Genomic DNA, 18,716 nt, shown 5'->3' with positions numbered 1-18,716 from the left:
TACCGAAGAGGGGTTAGGTCAGAACCCTGGGGACCCTGCCAGTAAGGGGGCGGGAAGCCCGAGGGAGGGGGAGGTGTGCCAGGTCCTGGCCCTGCAGGGCAGGATTCTCAGGAGGGAGACCGATCACCTCGCCTTTGGAAGTTGAGTCTGAGGAGCGGTAACCGGCCGCAATCCGGAGCCCTGCCTTTCTGCTCTGGCTCTGGCCCAGGATTCTCCGGCAGGCTCTGAATCGTGTAATTATCCATGCAATAATTATGCCTGGCAGAACGCGCCGGCTTCCTGGGGGAGGGCTTCCCGGAGCATCGCCTACCCGTGCAGCCGCCCTCGGCCGGCTCCGAGGACAGCTCTCTGCACAAGATCGGCGCGCAGGCTTGGCCCGGGGAGCTGAGCCGTCCCCCGAGGGGGCCGGTGGACACCTGTCAGAGTGTCTGTGCGGAGGACCACCGAGTTGGGCTTCCTGGACACACACAGCCCATCTCGACCTCTTCCCGCCCAGCGTGCCGCCACCGTCTCCCACAGCCCTGCTCACGACCCGGAGGGGGAAGAATAATCTATCAGCTCGGAGCAGCAGCTAATCAGTTTACTCGGCCGCCTGGGGTCTTCCGATGTAATTATAATTCCTATCAAGGCGCTGGTGAGTGTCAGACTCATTTCAACAACTGCAGCAGACACCATAATCAAAGCGCCAAGATTCCTTTGTTCCAAGTCCTGCTCAATGAGGCTCAGGAGGTCTGCTTTGGAAGGAACATTCTAAGCAGTGGATTTTTATTCTTCCACCTTCTCTCCTCCCTGCTCTCTTCCTTGCAGAGATCAGGGCAAAGCTGCTAGAATGTCCCACACGCAGCTGGAAGCAGACCCAGCCCCGCGGGGCTGTGGATGCGGCTCCCAAAGGCTCGAGGGCCAGAGGACCTCCTGCCGAGGCGGGAGCCTTGCCCGGGGAGGCTGCTGGCTGCGTCCCAAAGACCTCACAAGGTGGCATTTACCTTGGCGAATTCCCCAGCCTCTGGCAGTGAGCCTTGGAGGTTTGCTGGCACACCCGGAAGGGGCTCATCGGTCAGGAGAAGACGCCCCTTAACTCGGATCACGTGACCAACACATAAACCGCAATGAGAAGCGCAGCTGCCACGCGGGGCGAGCACGCTGAAGGTGTCACGGCCAGCCCCGTCTCTCCCCGAGGCGGAGAAGCCTGGGGAGGCGCGTTCTAGCAGTCAGATTCTTGGCGGCCCCAGACGCCCGGGGATGCTGGTTGAGCCACTCGAATGTTTAGTGGCATCGGGCTCCGGCCATCTGCTGCATCCCGTCCCGGGAGGGAGGCAGCTGACAGCACGCAGGCCTTATCGCTGGTCAGGGCAGGACTTCCCTGGACGGGTTTGGTGTGGCCCCTGCCAGCTGACCTCTGGTTCTCGAGCCACCCCGCGCCGTGTCCAGGATGACCAAACAGCATCTGGACTGACTCCTCGCCCAGCCGCGACTCCGCACGCTGGCTGCTGCCCAGGCCTGAATCGCTGTCTGCGGCGGACCTGGCCGTGGTCTTCGCCTGCGTCCTGCGCTTCCCCGAAGCCCGAGTGGTGGCTGGGCTGGCGGAGGCCACGTTTTCTGCCCGCCCCACTCCCTGCGTCTGGGTGGGGCTAGGGAGCGAGATCTCACCAATGAATCTGAGCATGAGTGATGTCTGTCACTGCCAAGCTAAGGTGCTTAAGAAGCAGTGTGTCTCCTAAACCTGCTTTATCTAGGTGTAGAGGAGCCCTAAGGCCGGGGAGTGACAAGATGGAAGGAACCTGGGTCGCTGAGTGACCACATGGAAGAAAGCTACTTGCCCACCAGGAACACCCATAGTGAACCATTGTATGAACCATAACCATGATTCTATGTGTTAGGCCACTGCGATATTGGGGTTTATTTGTTACAGCAGCTAGCATTACCCTAAAGTATAAAGTGTATTCTAGGCCTGCCTTCTTGAGGTTATGGCTGTCGCCCAGTGGAGTGTTAAGTCTTTTGAAGACTTCAAATTCACATTCACATGCCATCTCGTGTGCCACTCCTACAGGTGGCTGAGGGTGTGTGCTTGTGCGGAGTTTGCTCTCCCAAGTTCTCACTTGATTCCCACCCACATCCCTTCCAGAAGCAAGCTGGTGTTACTTGGAAATCCCAAGCCTTAGACATAACATTGGGAGTGCAATTCTGAAAGCCCAGAGATTTGTACGGCTAAACCAACACACAAATGGCAGGAATGGGTTTTCACTCTGGAAGAGAAGTTTAAATGCACACATACACAGACACAGAAACACACACTCACAAAAGCAGAGCAGACAGACATCTGCACTGAGCACAGGGAGCAACAAATGTGGACAGAACTGGGATGCAAATAAACTTCATCTATCTCTCATGCCAACTATACTCAGTGACTGCTTGGAGTGCTGTGTTAAGAAGGATTCTGAGGTTCGCATTCTAGCTTAGAAGGGAAAAGTCCTGTGTCGCATGGCTGATCAACGTCTGCCATGGGTAATGGACGAGGGAGTGATACCATGTGCCAGGAATGGCCATATTTGTGCTAGGGACTAGGGTCGTGGGTGCAGAGGAACCTGTTCTTATCAAGGCTGTTGCCCAAGACTCATGGTTCAGTTGTTAACTCTTGCATGAGTGCCAGTGATGGAGCAGGTGTTTTATATCCAGCTTTTCAGTTAATCCTCACGGCAACCCTAAAAGGGAGATACCACCTCTGTTTGGCAGAGAAGGATCTGAGGCTCACACAGAGTAGGCGCCTTACTCAAGGCCACACAGCTCACGAAAGGCAGAGCCAGGTTCCAGAACAGCATCGCCTGACTTCTAAGTCTGTGCACGCCGCCATCACACGGAGCACCTTCCGAATTAAGCAGGCTCCGGGTTGAGAGGGGGCAGGGCCGGTGCGTGCCAGGCCTGGAGTCTGGCTGCTGCCCGCCGGCACGCTGGGGCAATGCTGGGGTCGGGGAGGAGGTTTGTTTTCCGGGCAGCTCAGATGCAGCTCATGCAAACACCCAAATGTTTGGGGGTTGGAGCGTCCTACAATGTTTCTTTGTCTTTTGGCAGAGAAAGAGAGAAATTTTGGTTATTGCTCCCCCAAAGATTTGGAAGACAGCCATGAAAGGGAGGAAGAGAAGGAAGGAGACAGAAGATTTTGGGTTGTCCAGTGATGGTCCAGGGAGGGGACCAAGGAGTGGACAGAACTGGGACTCAGCCTCCCGCTGCTTCGAGTAGGTTGTGCAAGGAAACAGCTTGCACCTGCATATCCTCCCCTACGTATCCGCCCCCTGTTGCATATGTGGAGTCACTGGGTGGTAGTAGAAGTTTAGGGGACAGCCTGCCTCAGTTTCCACCCTCTGCAGACTGCACAGGGTGCTTTGTGAGCTTTAGGAAATTCAGCCTAGATTTTGTTCATCTCTTCGTGCTTTTACTCGCCTGTGTCTTTCCTTGAACTCTTCCTTCTTCCTGGAGCCCCTGCTCCATCTTTTAACGGGAGCAATAGCAGCAATAAGAGTGACGGCCACCCATGAATTTCCCCGCCGGGGAGCCTGCTGTGGGCAGGCAGCCGCTGCCCACACCGTCCGTGCTTCCCTGTCCTTCCACGCTCTTATTGCCCATCTCCCTCCCTTCCTTCCTCCCGTGTCTTGCCTTTGTGCCAGCATTTGGGGGAATAATAAATCAACTCCAGAGACAGATAAAGGCTGCAGGCGACTCTAATCCAAAAACGACTTTGGTCTTCCCATCACCTTCCGCCCTGCGCTGCCTCGGGGGCAGATCCCCACCCTCGCTCTGTTTACGCTTCAGTCCCCGTGCTCTGCCAAGGAGCCCATGTGGGTGGTGTCACTAACCTCACCCGGCACACGAAGAAGCTGAGGCTCAGCAGAAGTACTCAGCAGGGGTCACACAGCCAGGGAAAAGCAAGTCTGGGGTGGAAATCCAAGACTGTTCAGTCTCCAAATCTTATTCCTCACTCCACAGAAGAGCGCCCGGACCCCAATGGGTATGGTTGGTCCCATCCTTCTCAACAGCCCCACCAGTACCGTGTGTCCAACAGGGGACCCATCCCAGGGCCGGGATCAGGGGGTTCAAGGTGAATCCAAGCCACCAAAGAGACACAAAATCTCTGATCTATCGTTATCCACCACTTACTAGCTTGATGTCTCCACTTGTAATAAAAATAATAAATAATACTAAAGTCAATATCTGCAACCAATTATTGAGCCCTCACTATGTGCCACATGCCTAACAGCCATGAGAACCCTGAGATGCTAGCACAGGATTATTCCTTTTCCATACACAGTGAACAGAGGCTCTACAGGTGCCTGTGACTGCTAGGGTAGAGAGGGTGGGCTGTGGCACCTGCAGCCACTTCTATAATCCCTCCCGCCATCAGCCAACAGGGGAGGACTTGCCAAGAAGAATATCTCAGGGCCAGGATGTGCGTTTCATCCCTGCCACCCGGCAGGGCCGCTGGGGTGGCAAGCGTGGGCTCTCCAGGGCAGCTGGCAGGAGATGCCATTTTCCCCACTGTTCCTTGTGACCCGTCAGTGCAGAATTAGAGCAGAACAGGCCCTACCTCTGAGGGCAGGGTGCTGGGGCCAAGGGGTCACGCCCAGCTGACACCCAGTGGGCTCCCAAGGGCAGAGTAGGCGCCGACAAGCCTTCCCAGCTTGCCAGGTGAGAAGGGTCACTGCACTGCCCGTGCTGCATGGTGTTAATGCAGGTGTATTCTGATGTGACGGGGACTGTGCCCTATAACCCCTGCGGTATCTTTCAGAATGGGACACTTAACTCTGATGAATTCACCCAAGAGCAAGGCCTGTGTCTTTCTGCTAGTTCATCCCTTCGTTTCACAAATATTTGTTGAAGACTTCACTATGTACCAGGCATGGCACTGGGCTACATGCTTGAATGCAAATGTCAAAAAGGCAGCTTGTATTTAATGATTCTGAAAGTACCAACCATGAACAAGAGAAGAAATCTGGAGACATGAGCTGATTTGTGTTATTCTTTCCTACTTTTGACAAATACACCTGGGGGAATTCAAGTTCTGAGGGTTGGAAATCCTGTGCAGCCTAGTCAATTTGACAAAGGGAATGATTGCCTCAAATCTGCCAGTGCTGCTGCCACCAGCGGCACCATCGTCCTACCAGCAGCACCACGTGAATACCACTGCACCACCACCACCTGCGCCAACAGCAGCCCTGCTATTGTGATCACGACAACCACCAACACCGTCTGCAATCGCAATGACTATCCCTACCACACCACCACCACCATCACTGTCATCCCGCCACCACCACACCCTCATTATTGCCACTCCCATCAACACCAGCACCACCTCCATAACCACCACTGTCATTCCTGTCACCATCACACCCTGATTATTGCCACTCCCATCAACACCAGCACCACCTCCATAACCACCACCATCACCACCGTCATTCCTGTCACCACCACACCCTCATTATTGCCACTCCCATCAACACCAGCACCACCTCCATAATCATCACCATCACTGTCATCACTGCCACCACCACACCCTCATTACTGCCACTCCCATCAACACCAGCACCACCTCCATAACCACCACTGTCATTCCTGTCACCATCACACCCTGATTATTGCCACTCCCATCAACACCAGCACCACCTCCATAACCACCACCATCACCACCGTCATTCCTGTCACCACCACACCCTCATTATTGCCACTCCCATCAACACCAGCACCACCTCCATAACCACCACCATCACCACCGTCATTCCTGTCACCACCACACCATCATTATTGCCACTCCCATCAACACCAGCACCACCTCCATAATCGCCACCATCATCACCATCACTATCATCACTGCCACCACCACACCCTCATTATTACCACTCCAATCAACACCAGCACCACCACCATAACCACCACCATCACTGTCATCACTGCCACCACCACACCCTCATTATTACCACTCCCATCAACACCAGCACCACCTCCATCACCACCACCATCACTGCCACCACCACACCTTCATTATTACCACTCCCATCAACACCAGCACCACCTCCATAACCACCACCATCACTGTCATCACTGCCACCACCACACCCTCATTATTACCACTCCCATCAACACCAGCACCACCTCCATCACCACCACCATCACTGCCACCACCACACCTTCATTATTACCACTCCCATCAACACCAGCACCACCTCCATAACCACCACCATCACCACCATCACTGCCACCACTGCACCCTCATTATTGTCACTCCCATCACACCAGCACCACCACCATCACCACCACCATCATCACCATCACCACCACCATTGTCATCACTGCAACCATCACACCATCATTATTGTCACTCCTATCAACACCAGCACCACCTCCATCATCATCACCATCGCTATTGTCACTTCCACCACCACCCCTATAAGCAGCAACATTATCTCTGCTATAATCATCACTGTTACCACTAACATCATTATTCCCCAACATCTGCATCAATATGATCATCAAAACCACTACTGTCTTACTGTCACCAGCACCTCTACCATCATCAACAATATTATCCCTACTATAATCTTCACCACCACTAATAATACTAGCCCCATCCCCATCACCACAACTACCAACTGTTTCCACCACGTTATTAGTACCACCACCACCACCACCACCACTGTCAAAATCATGACTACCTGCTGCTACACCCAGTAAGTACAAATACATAAGTAAAATCATTATTACCACTATGACCATTATCATCCTCTAAGTTTGATCCTCACTGTGTATACACTGCCTGACAGTTTACTAATCCTTTAACATTATCTCACTTAATCCTCATGACAATCCAATGAGTGGCATGACTGCTGTTATTTAGTAGATGAAGAAATTGACATGCAGAAAGGGGTTAAACAACTCATTTAAACCACCCAGCTTCTCAAAGGGGAAGCTAGGACTGGCCTTAGGTTCTATTTCACCCAACACATCATATCTTTTTCTCTCCATCAACTCTAAGCTGCAATCCACTGGTGGCTAATACACTATGATCCACGCAGTGGATCACAAACAAACCACAGTCTTTGACGTCATATCCTGTGGATGTGGTGGTGGGGGGCCTGGAAGCCACCCTCAAGTTTCTCTGCTACCTTAACTCCAGTGAAGAACCCCAAGTCTTTGTGCATCTCTGTGAAATGTCAATTCAAGCCACCAAGGACCAGCTGTGTGCCCAGACTGTGTTGGGCTCTGCAGAGAAGCTCAGAGGGCAGAAGGGTTCAGGTTTGAGGAAAGGATACTCTTGCTGAACACTCAAGCATGTTTATGGGGAAGGATTACTCATCAGGTCAAGGTCATCAGCTGCTAAATCATGGGGACAAACAGTGAGTGCCCTGGGCGGGGAGAAGCAGGGGGTGGACGAGGGCTGGAGCAGTCCCGGGAGGACTTTGGGGGGACATGCGTGGGCATGGAGGGGCACAGCCCCCATCCTACTTACTCAGCCTTTCCTCACCCCTGCTGCCTGCTGCCTCCCAGGACCCCTTCCCCACCTTCCTGAACACGGACAGCTCACTCTGGTCCCACCTCCATCCTGTTCCCTCCCATCTCTGACGACAGCCTTTCTGCTAAATCCTCCAAGTCACAAAAGTACACAACATCACTCATTTTCTTTCCTCCTCCCTCTTGCTGCCCACTTCCATGCCTGCTCATCCTGTCCCTCCCGCCCAGAACTTCTTTAATCTGCATTCGCACTTGGGCCAAGCCCCAGCCCTATCACTGAGCTCCAATGCCACCTCTTTCAGGTGTCCTCTGTGATTCTCCAGGCCCTGCCCTCAGGTAGAGGGGCTGTCCCCCTCCCCGAGCCCCCTTGGTGTCTCACAATCTGAAGTGTCGTGTGGTTAGATGCCCGGGTACAGCCTCACCCAGTGATTAAGCACGCAAGCACTCGAGTCAAACCATCAGGGGTCAAATCCTGGCTCCCCCACTTACAAGACTTGTCACACGAGGCATCTGCTTATGCTCCCTAGTCCTCAGTCTCCTTCTCTGGAAGGGGTCTGGGAACAGTGCTTACTTCCTCGGGACACTACAAGGCTTACGTAAACCAAGCTGCTGAAGTGTCTGGCGCACAGTCAGATCCATAGATTTGCTGTTGATATAACTACTGTCACCAGGGTGAAGCTCTTTGAGGGCAAAGACTGCGTAGCTCTCATCTCCTTCCAGCAGCTTCTCCTCCAGGAGAAGGTGGATGGGAGCCGGACCCGGATGCAGCAGAGGGGCACGACGAGCACCAGCGTGTAAAGTGGTCCCGCCGCAAGGGCAGAGCCAGGGAGGGTGGGCCAGTGGCACACAGTGAGGACAGATGGAGTAGGCAACTGGGAGTGGCCGGGTGTCCCTGAGAAGATTAGGACAAGATTCAACAATACTTAGTCTTTGGTTCCTGGTCTTTTGATCTTCAGGCCTGGGACCCATGACATAACAAGGCGCTTCTAGGAAGTGCGTTAGGCCTGAGCTGGGACTAGCAGCAGGGTCTGGAGGCAGGCAAGGCAGGGCGGGTGTGGATCCTGGTCTTCCTCCAGCCACCTGTGGGCCTGGGCAAGTCACGTGTTTCTGTGCCTCAGTTTCCTCGTCTGTGCCTCAGTTTCCTCAGTTTCCCCCCCAAATAGGGGGATCTGGGCCTACTTCTCACGGTCTGCCGTTGCGTCTGGCACGTGGGGTAATCGCGGCACTCACCCGCCTCACAGGGTTGCCGTGAAGATTGAATTGGTTTGGTGTCAAAAGCACCTAGAGTAGCACTTGGCACAAAGTGCCACATAAATGTCCTTTTTTCTTCTTGCTGGTCTTGTTATTATTACTATAAGGACAATTTGAATGTTATTTCTGTTACTCTTATTTTGTCAATACCTCGCACAGTCCCTGGCGCACAGTAGGTGCCCAGTACAGATCAGTTTTTTCTTTTTCCTGTCTGGTTCCAACTCTGATGCTGAAATATCTGCTAGGTACACTCAGAAGAAGCTTAAAGCACCATCAAAGTAGAGGCACAAAAAATTGTGGAAAAAAACATGTTTTGAAAGCATATTATATTTCCAAAAAAGTCAGCAGAGTAGTCACCATGGGGAAAACCCAAATTTTAGCGACTTCCTTACATGTATTTTACCGTTTCTGCTCTGAATTGCCTAAGCAGCCCTTGGTGGGGATTTGGGGACACGATCGCTGAGGTGCCAGGGGCTTCCGGGCGCAGAGTCCTGACCCAGCCCAGGCTGGCTGAGTGTGAAGGAGAAAGGGAAGGAAGTGAGCCGCTTGCTGCCCCTGACTTCGGTGGGAGGAAAAGCCTCCCTGGGAGCCTCCCCCCTGCTGCCCAGTGTGCGACTTGACCATCGGGGAGAGTCGTACATCAGTGGATCCCGGCGACAGGCAAGTGCAGCCTCAGCCGCATGGACGCAAATGCACTGGCTTCCCTGCGGCAGCCGGGAGCTGCGTGGTCTCCACCAGAGCCCTCCTCTCACTCTGGGGCCAGGCTGGCGTGGGTGAGGGGCTGACAGGACCAACAGGAGGCTGGTGGCTGTCATTTTCGGTCCCTAGGAAGCTGGCGGTAATTGCCCGGCCTCTTCTTGGGCATCAGCGGCTCGCATGTGCTGGACGTGCCCTCCAGCTGCAGGCAGGGGCCACGTGACGGCGCCTGGCAATCAGAGAGGCTCCAGTCCTTGCCATCCAATCACCAGCCAATCAAGAACTCCCCGAGCCTCAGTTTCCTACTTGCAAAGTGAGAGTAACAATATAACCATCACAGGACTGCTCTAAAAAGGAAAAAGAGATTAGATTTTTTGTCTCCCCAACAGAGTGGTCCTATTAGGCTCCCTGGAAAAAGGCATTCGACTTTCATGCTTCAGACCCTTCCTTTGCCTATTTAGACTCTGCTAACTTGTCACATTTTCTGGTTTCAAATCCCACACAAAGGCTTTGTACGTAAACCAGGCTGCCAGCTTGCTCTGGCATTCTGAGCATTATCGATGAAATCCCTTGTGTGCGGGTTCTCTAGTGGCAGTCCACACGGCTCTGTCTTGCACCTCGTCCTGGCCTATGTTCTTAGAAACAGCTTAGGCGAAGACCCTGAATTTTCTGCCTCCTCGTCACATCTTCAGGTAGCAGAAAATTTGGAGGTTTAGCTAAGGTACGGCTGGTAGGATCAAGATTCAGGCTCTTGCTTGGGTGGAGTGACATTTAAAATCAGTACATTTAAACTAAATGGGCATTTGGTGCTGCTCTTCTGTTTTATTATTTAAAAAAGAAGGAAGGAAGGAAGGAAGGAAGGAAGGAAGGAAGGAAGGAAGGAAGGAAGGAAGGAAGGAAGGAAGGAAGGAAGGAAGGAAGGAAGGAAGGAAGGAAGGAAAGAAAGAGCTCAGTTGCTCATCTGGGGAAATCTGATTCTATTGCAATTCATGTGAGACAATCGGGGCCGGCGAAGCCTCAGGGTTCAGATGCCAGGCCTGACACTCCAGCTGTGCGACTGTGGGAAAGCCACTTACCTGCCCTAGAGGGGACTTCCTGCCCCTCTGGACCATGTGAAAATCCTGACTAGTCCTGCTGCCTGCTTCTCAAGGTCTGAAATTCTAACATACTTGGAGGTATGTAAATCCCTCCGTGACAGGCAATGATGGCTATAACAAAGGGAGAAAATTTAGTTCACGTAAGTGATTAGAGCAGAGGACAGATGTTTAATCCTATTAATGAATTTGCTAATTGGCCTTCTACCCCCAATCATTTCATATTCAGGCTTTTGCCATGTCAGATGAAAAGGAAACAGATCCAGGGGTGGTTTGAGATGGGGCTAAAAGCGTTTTGCTCAGGGCCTGCAGGCAGCTCAGTTGTTCGGTATGGCTAATGAGGTGCTTGGGTCTATCCTCGAATGCCTTCTCCCCAGCTCCCGTGCACCCCATTTTGGCTGTCTCCCTCCTCCCAGGCTCCCCAGGCTCCAGAGGCAAAGCCAGGAGGGGAGGAGGTTGGAGCAGTGGCTAAAAGCTCAGGCTCTGGGATCAGCCGGAATTAGGCTCTGCTATCCCCAAGCTCTGACCCTAAGCAAGGCACTTCCCTTCTTAGAGCCTCAGCTTTCTCATCTGCAAGATGGGTACTATAATAGCATTTAAAATAACACAGGAAAGGGCAGAGCAAGGTGCCTGGCACTGAGCGGAGGCCAGAGAACTTTAGCCAGTATTATCATTAATCCTAGCAGACACGCACATTGTCATGCCTCACAGTTGGGAATTTCTTTTACTATGTAAATCAACAACTTCCCATAGAAATCACAGAGAAACTGCTCAGGGTTTGGGTGACCATGGATGTGGTAGCTCTGGGTCTCAGAGGGATGGAATCAGAGGCCACATCTCAAAGGGACAAAGAGATTGCCAAGGGTAACACAGTCATCGTACAGGTGGAAGGAACTCGCCCTGAGACAGCACAAAAGGCAGCAGGAAAGCCAGCGCTAGCCCAAGCTGCTGGAGCCACCTCGCCTGTGTGTGGCACTGGGCTCACTCCCTCCTTGGCTTCACACAGCCCTGTAAGGGCGACACTGGCATGGCCCCCATTTTACAGAGGAGGAAACTGAGGCTCAGAGAGGTTCAGCTATGAATTGCCAGAGGAGGGTTGTACCCCGCCACTCTCTTACCTTAACTCAGCGGTCCTAACCACGACACCGTCCTATTCCTAGTTCCCTGGCTTGAGTGGAGTGGGGCTCCTCTCCCTCCCCACTGCACACGTGAAGCTTTTAGTTTGGCCTGGAACAACAAGAGTTAATCCAAAGCACGACACCCAGGCTAGGGCATGGGGAGCTAGCAATAACCCAACTGACTACAACTACTTGCAAAACGTGACCTATTTAAAATACTACCTGGAGGGAGGTGAAGCATTTAAAGATAAGTCAAGTTTCTCTGAAGGCCCTAAGACTCTTAGTAACTCTCTCCCTCTCAGCCTCTCCCCTCCTCCCTCGATACTGTTCCTTCTCTGCCTGATGAATGGCGGCATCAGCTCCAGGGCCACGATGCGGAATTTTACAGGAGCAGACCTGGAATTCTCATCTGCACCACTGCACTTCGCTCTACTGAGAGCCATCAGGCGCACACGCTGGCCGACCCATCATCCCTGCTACGCAGCCAGCATCTATCACATCCGGACCCAGTGTCGGGCCGGACAGAGGCCCCGGAATAACACTCAGTCCCTGAGATCTAGTCAGAGAGATGACCGTGCAAGCCCACAATGACCGCCGTACATCGTGTTCAGGATCATAGTGAGGGGAAGTAGCAACAGCTGTCGGGGAACAGAGACGGGAGAGATATGCTCTGCCTGTAGGAGCCTGGGAGGGCTTCCTGGAGGGGTAACACTGAAAGAGGCTTTGAAGGATGTATAGGAGCTGGCGGGGCGAATGCAGAGATGGAGGTGGAGGGAGGCTGAGGAAGCCGGAGTGGATCTTGGGCAGAAATGACATCAGGGAAACAATGTCAAAGGACACTTACAGGATTGGATAAGTGAATAAATAATAACTGGACAAATATACAGGTTCTGATCTCATGCAGACAAAGTAAACAGGAACCTGAAATACAAGGGAAGTCACTGTGGTCAGACCCTGTTTTGTTTCAACAAAAGGGTGAAAACACAGAGATACCTACCCATCTTCCTACCTTCCCCAAGGACACTGCACACCTACTGGGATCCAAAAAATTATCAGGACTCTTCTTGACTGAATTCATAATTTTCAGCTTTCTGGGAAGCATTTGCTTTAAGTTTACTGTTAATTATCTGCATGAGGGCTTCTTGTTCCTGTGACTTGTTCCAAATTTCATGGTGGGGGGCTTAGATCCAGGATTTGGGAAGCATGACTCTAAATGCTCTTAGTGAAAAGACAGTCTTTTATTATAGCTTTTCTAGGACTTCATCATTCATTCACTCACTTATGGACACATTTGTTCATTCGTGAACGTTCTATTCAATCATTCCTTCTGTCACTCCTTTGATAACTCATTTGCTTCCACATTCATTTGCTCATTTACTGATTCCTCATTCATTCAATCATTCATCCTTTCACCCATATGGTAAGGTATGCATTTGCACATTTAGCATGCGTTTATGGGCCAAAGCCCTCCCAGTAGACAAAGAGAGGTCCAAACCTTGGTCCTTTTCGAAAAAGCCCACTGATTTTAGGCAGCAAGTCCCCTCCCCTCCCTCTTCCAGTGTTTTCCATCTCCCTCTTTCTGTTCATCTTGAGCTCCACTGAGCTGCTTCTGGGACTGAGGGACCAGAACAGTGCTTGGCTCTGCGTGTGGGCTCCTCGCACTTTTGTGACTATCAGGGGGCTGGGAGTAGGAACACTGTTCTCAGCACTTTCTTGCTAAATGGTAAACAGATTCGGTACATTTCATGGACAAAGCCAATTCAAAGCCAGCAGACCAAATAACAGAATTCATTCCAGGCAGAGGGCTGGTAACTGAAATTCCAGTGGGTAGCTAACTTTTCCTGCAGGGTCTGCAAAATCTAGGAGATAATGAACAACAGCCAACCATCCCCTTACTTATAATATCCTTCAGAAAATATGTATTTTGTACCTACTATGTGCAAAGAACCAAGCTGGCTGTTGTGAAGAATGAGTCAGACAAGGTCCCTGCCCCAGGAAAACCTGTACTCTGGTTGGGGAAGAGGGGTTAGCACCTCCACTGATCGCCTAATTCCCAGTATGACTTGTGAATCACAAGAATGTATACCTTAAAAGAATTCAGGAATTCAGACGGGAGAAGTCACTTCTCTCTGGGGCTTGGAAAAGGCTTCCTGAATATGGAAAGAGCTGAGTGAGGTCTTGGAACGTGAGTGGAATTTTAACTATTAGACAAGGAGGTAGGGATGGGAGAAAGAGTATTATGGAGTTAAAAGGATGGGCAAAGATGCAGACACTGGTAACGCCCAAGGCACGAGGTCTCTATAAATTAGTATTCCCCCTTGATAGTCAAAGAAACTGGCATTTGCAAGGTGAAATGACTTGCAAAAGGTCCCCTGAGCACAGGACTGTGTGACGGCAGGGCTACCGCTTTGCTCTGCCTCTCTGCCTCTTGCGGGTCTCCCAGCTCTCTCCAGGTAAAACACGCTGCCCTGACCCATAAACCCCAAACCCCGCCTCCTCGGGTACACTCCGCTTCCGTGAGCTCTCCAAGGTGCTTACTGATCTAGCAGCCAGGAGACCGGTGCCATATTTGCCTCTGACTTGCCATCTGGCCTTAGAAAAAGCATCTGATAGCGACAGGATTTGGTTCGCGCACCGACACAACGAGCATTTTGGAGATCCAAAGCCCGCCCATTTCTGAAAGTTCCGAAAGCTTCCACCTGGTCATGGAGGATTTACAACCCAGCCACTGCTGCAATGTGTGGTTCTTTGCTTATAGGCAAATCTCTTTTGAGATGGCCTTGGTCTAGTGATGCTTCCTCTAAGTTCTCTTGCCCCCCACAGGCCCAGCAGCTGCACCTGAACACCCTCCTCTGGTTATTCCTGACACCCTAACCTGTCTCACTTGCCCATGTGAGCCCAGAAGCAGCCCTTGGAATGATGAGCACATGCAAAACTGTCGAGCCAGAAATTCTACCTGGGACTGGGATGTACTGGCTGAATTCCCAAAGCAGGGCTTTTCCAATTTTGAATTAAAGACACACAAAGACTCCAAACAGAGAGGAAGACAGGAAATGAACTTGAATATTTTTGTTCAGTGGCATGGCCCTTAAATGACTTTAGATTCTGCTGCCTTTAGGGAGCTCTCTCTGAACACCCAGGTTAGGCTAGGTGCATTCCTCTGGCAGCACTAATCACGTGGAGTTCTTGCCCTATTTTAAAATATGTATGTACTTCCACATTGCATTTTCAAAGCATTCGGGGTTTTAGTTCAGCAGGCTATGATGTTTTCAGGACTCACAACAGAGCAGAGGTCACTGGGGGCTGCAGCAAAGGGCCAGCATCTCTGTGCCTGGATTTTTGGTCCTAGTTACCTGGAAAGGGCTGGAAGAAGATTCCAGAAATGAGCTGTTAAGATTCTCAGAGAAACTGCCTACTTCTAAGATGGCCTTACTCTGGCCATTTGGAAGACCTGCATAACAGAGCCATAAATTGAACAGTACCTAAAATTTGCTGACCATTTATTATGTATGTAGCAGAGACCGTGCTAAACATTCGAGTTGCATTATCCTCGAAATCCACACAACACAACAGCTATTTTAAGATGGTAACTACTACTGTCCCTGTTTTGTAGTTGAAGAAAACAAGGCTTAGTCATACAGCTAGTAAGTGGCAGAGCCTGAATTTGAACCCAGCAGGGAGACTGATGCCTAAGTTGAAAAATCCCAACCGCTCTCTCCTGACCGCCTTTAATTAGATCTGAGCCTCACGGCCCAGAGATCATAGCAGCAGCTCTGGTGAGAGCGTCAACAACAAAAACCTTAGAATTTGAGAACCAAATAGAACCTGCAGAAATATCTAATGTGCCTCTCTCCTTTCATGATGGAGAAACCAAGGCCCCAAGAGGGAAAGTGACCTGGCCAGGATGGGACCCTAATCACTACCCTCTATACACAGACCTCTCTCCATGTTTCCAAGTTGTCACCTTTGGAAGGGTCTTTGCTGACTAGCATTCCCCTGAGCAAGACAGTGAGATAAGACCCTACTCGGGGGACACATGCCTGGGGGAATATCTACAGCTAGATTCCTGGACAATTCAGACCAGTGGCGTAGGCTCTGTGAAGAGGGGCTGAGCACTCAGGGCTTAGGTAGCTTGTCTTGGAGGTCCCTCTGATGGCTTTGGACCTGCACTGAGCCTCAGACAAACACTGTTGTGAGGGATAAATGAGAGAGTGCAGATAAAGCACCCAGCACTGTGCCAGGCACGCAGCAGGGGCACACTGAATGCTGGAAACCCCTCTTCTCTTTCTCAGAATCCTGAGAAAGAAGCAAGAGTTTTGGCCTCTGGGAACCCTGAAGGAATTCATCCAGGGTGACTTGGAGTTGCAGGTTAGAAGGGGGAATGTTAGACAGTAATGTCTGAGTTCTTACTCTCTTCCCAGCCCTATGCAAGGTGCTCCTTACTCATCATTCATTTGACCCCACATCCTTACAACAACCTCCTCTGGGTCACAACACAGACAACACAGTATATGAGACAGGGTCCTCCCTCCCTCTACGTCCTACATACCCAGTTTCCCTCCTAGAAGTAGCATTCACACCCATTTTATGGATAAGAAAACGGAAGCTTAAAGAGGTAAGGGGACTTGCCTAAGGTCTTGGAGAGAGGGAGTAATGAAGCTGCGATTCACACCCAGACTCTACTTGACTCTAGAGCCCAAGATCTTTTTGTGACACCCAGCTGCCTCCCAGGAGGGCCACAGACATTGAAAACATTTTAAAACAAACTACTGAGTTTTCTGTCCCCATGGTCCCTGGCCTCTGCAACCCCATGGCAGTCAAATAGATGATGGGAGAAAAGACCTGTATTTGGCACTGAGCATTGTCCCCGGCCGAGCAGCATCCCAGGATCTGCAAAAGGTGGAACTCTGAATGTCAAGGCCCTGGGCCAAGGCTCGCAGACCTGTCCTGCTCAGGACTGGTAAAAGGGCAACCAGGGCCTTCCCTGCCAGCAGGACGTGTAACTCCGCTGGGCACGGGGGCCAAAGCCTCTTCCCATGTTCTAGGTTGTCAATGCCAGCCCAGCTTCATCACCTGCGATCTGTACACAGAGATCTCTTTCCTTGGTGCTCAGCCGGCCCGATGTCTCTGGGGGCTGGGCCAGAATCCTGGACCTCTTCTTCCTGGGGCCTTCATGGGCAGCTTACCCAGGGGGAGCTCTGGGGTCCCAAACCAGGTGAGACCAACCCAGTCCTAAAAGCAGACTCACTATGCACTTGGGGCTCCCCATGACCCCACTGTAGTTCCACTCACTAGCCACATCAGGGCTGGGAGCTGTAAGCCCTGCCTGTAACCAGGATCTGAGCTCTAATGGCAGAACTTGAACATTTAAGTGTCAGGTTACTTAAAATCCTACCACCCACAATAGCATTTGAGCGTTAAACAAAACCAAACCCATCATTTCCCTTTTCTAGCACTTTCAGTCTCTTGATTCCAACAACCAACTTTCTAACTGCTGGTCAGGAGGCTGCATAGCCTCCCACGGCCCCACTTCACGAGGACCCCCGGACAACTCTCCCACTGGTGAGACCGGTGCATCTCAGCCAGGGGCAGGCAGCTTGGAACAAGGTCCAGACAGAAGGGACTCCGGGATATTATGCTTTTCAATCCTTGACGTAAACTCGCCTCTGGGCCACCCCTTGGCGGTGCCCTCAACCCCCCTGCGGTTGCCAGAGCTCGCAGCAAGCTTGTGTGATGCCCTCTCCCCTCACTCCCTGGGCCACCAGGACATGAGCCTTGGGAGTTGCACCACCTGGCAGTAGCTGATTCCTTTTGGCTTGCAGAGGTTTATCGGGGTGGGCAGACGGCGCGCCCCGCCCCCCATGCTGGGGCTTCCGGGTCTGCACCCGGAGCCGTGGAGGAGCGTGTGTGAGCACCCTCGCTGGGTGCTCCCAGTTGCACAAACGCCCGCCGTCATGGGAACGGGAAGAGCTTCAAACACTTCCACCAGAGAACCAGTCTCCCCCACCTGTGAATGCGCCTCTCCCTTCCGCTCTTAGAGATTCCCCAGGAGGAGGGTCCCGGCACCCGGTGCCCCAGAGGGGTCCAGCCGCCCCTGAGGCCAGCACCCACTCTGGCTCCCTCCTCTGCGTGTTCACACCAACCCTCCCGTAGGTTTCTCGCTCCTCTGGACACAACCTGTCCGGGCTCCTCCTGGGGAGCAAGGTCCGGACAAAGGGACGCCGGTGTCGCACCCACCTCGGCGCCCGCAGCCCCAAACCCAGCCAGGGGAACAAAAGCAAGCAGGAGGTGGCTTACCTTTAGAGGGTCGCCTTTGTTTGGTTTGCAGAGACGAGAAGGTGCCCATGACGGCCCCCATGGCAGCGAAGACTTGTGGGCGACTTGGGACCCCGGGCCCTACCCCTCCCCGCCCCTGGAAGAAATCGGTGTGGATTGTCTACTCTGAATTGGAGGAGAGAGGGAAAAAAAGAAAAAAAGAGGAGAAAGCCCGGAGCTCGCCTGCAGCTCGGGCTTCAGCGCGTGGGGCTGGGCGCCGGCGGCTCCGGCTCGCGTTCAGCCGCACATGCACTGCCTCCGGCCGCCGCTCCGCCAGCCGCGCCCGCTCCCGGCGCCCCCGGCCCGGCCCCCTCGCCACGGCCGAGGACCGAGCCCCGCAGCCTGCCAGGCGCTGGACACGGGGCCGGCGCCCGCCCGGCCGAGGCTGCCGAGCCAGCGCCGCGCGGTGCGGGAGCCGCGCTCCGCCCGCCCCTCCCGCCGCACGCTCGCTCGGCTCGCTGGGTCCCGGGGGGCGAGTACCGATCATGAATGAACGCAGCCCGCGCCCCGCGCCCGCCGCCGCCTGCCGCGCTCCGAGCAGCCAGGGCAGCGGCGGGCCGGTGGGCACCCGGGGGCGGGGCGGGACCCCCAAGGACGCGCCCCTGGCAGACAGGCCCCCCCAGGGGCTAGGCACCTAGCTGATGGGAGCGGTTCAGGGGGCAGCGGATGGATTGCCCCCAGGGAGAACGTGTGTGTGCGCGCGCGCCCGCGCGGGGTGCATGTGATTTCATTAGACTTCAAGGGAAAT

At 52.9% G+C, this 18,716-nt stretch overlaps 1 protein-coding gene across 2 annotated transcripts in view; it reads right to left on the bottom strand.

Moving 5' to 3' along the window:
- Positions 1-18,516, bottom strand: part of KCNIP1 (potassium voltage-gated channel interacting protein 1) — a 214,855-nt gene extending 196,339 nt beyond the window's left edge. For both annotated transcript variants that reach the window (XM_012756972.2, XM_012756974.2), the window contains exon 1: positions 17,951-18,516. In XM_012756972.2, coding sequence (XP_012612426.1) covers positions 17,951-18,011 — 61 coding nt within the window. In that variant the 5' untranslated portion in view covers positions 18,012-18,516. The remainder of the gene's footprint in view (positions 1-17,950) is intronic.
- Between the last annotated feature and the right edge of the window lie 200 nt (positions 18,517-18,716).

The sequence above is a fragment of the Microcebus murinus genome, chromosome 21, assembly GCF_040939455.1.
Source record: "Microcebus murinus isolate Inina chromosome 21, M.murinus_Inina_mat1.0, whole genome shotgun sequence".
Taxonomy (NCBI): domain Eukaryota; kingdom Metazoa; phylum Chordata; class Mammalia; order Primates; family Cheirogaleidae; genus Microcebus; species Microcebus murinus.
This window is presented reverse-complemented; position numbering and strand designations above follow the sequence as displayed.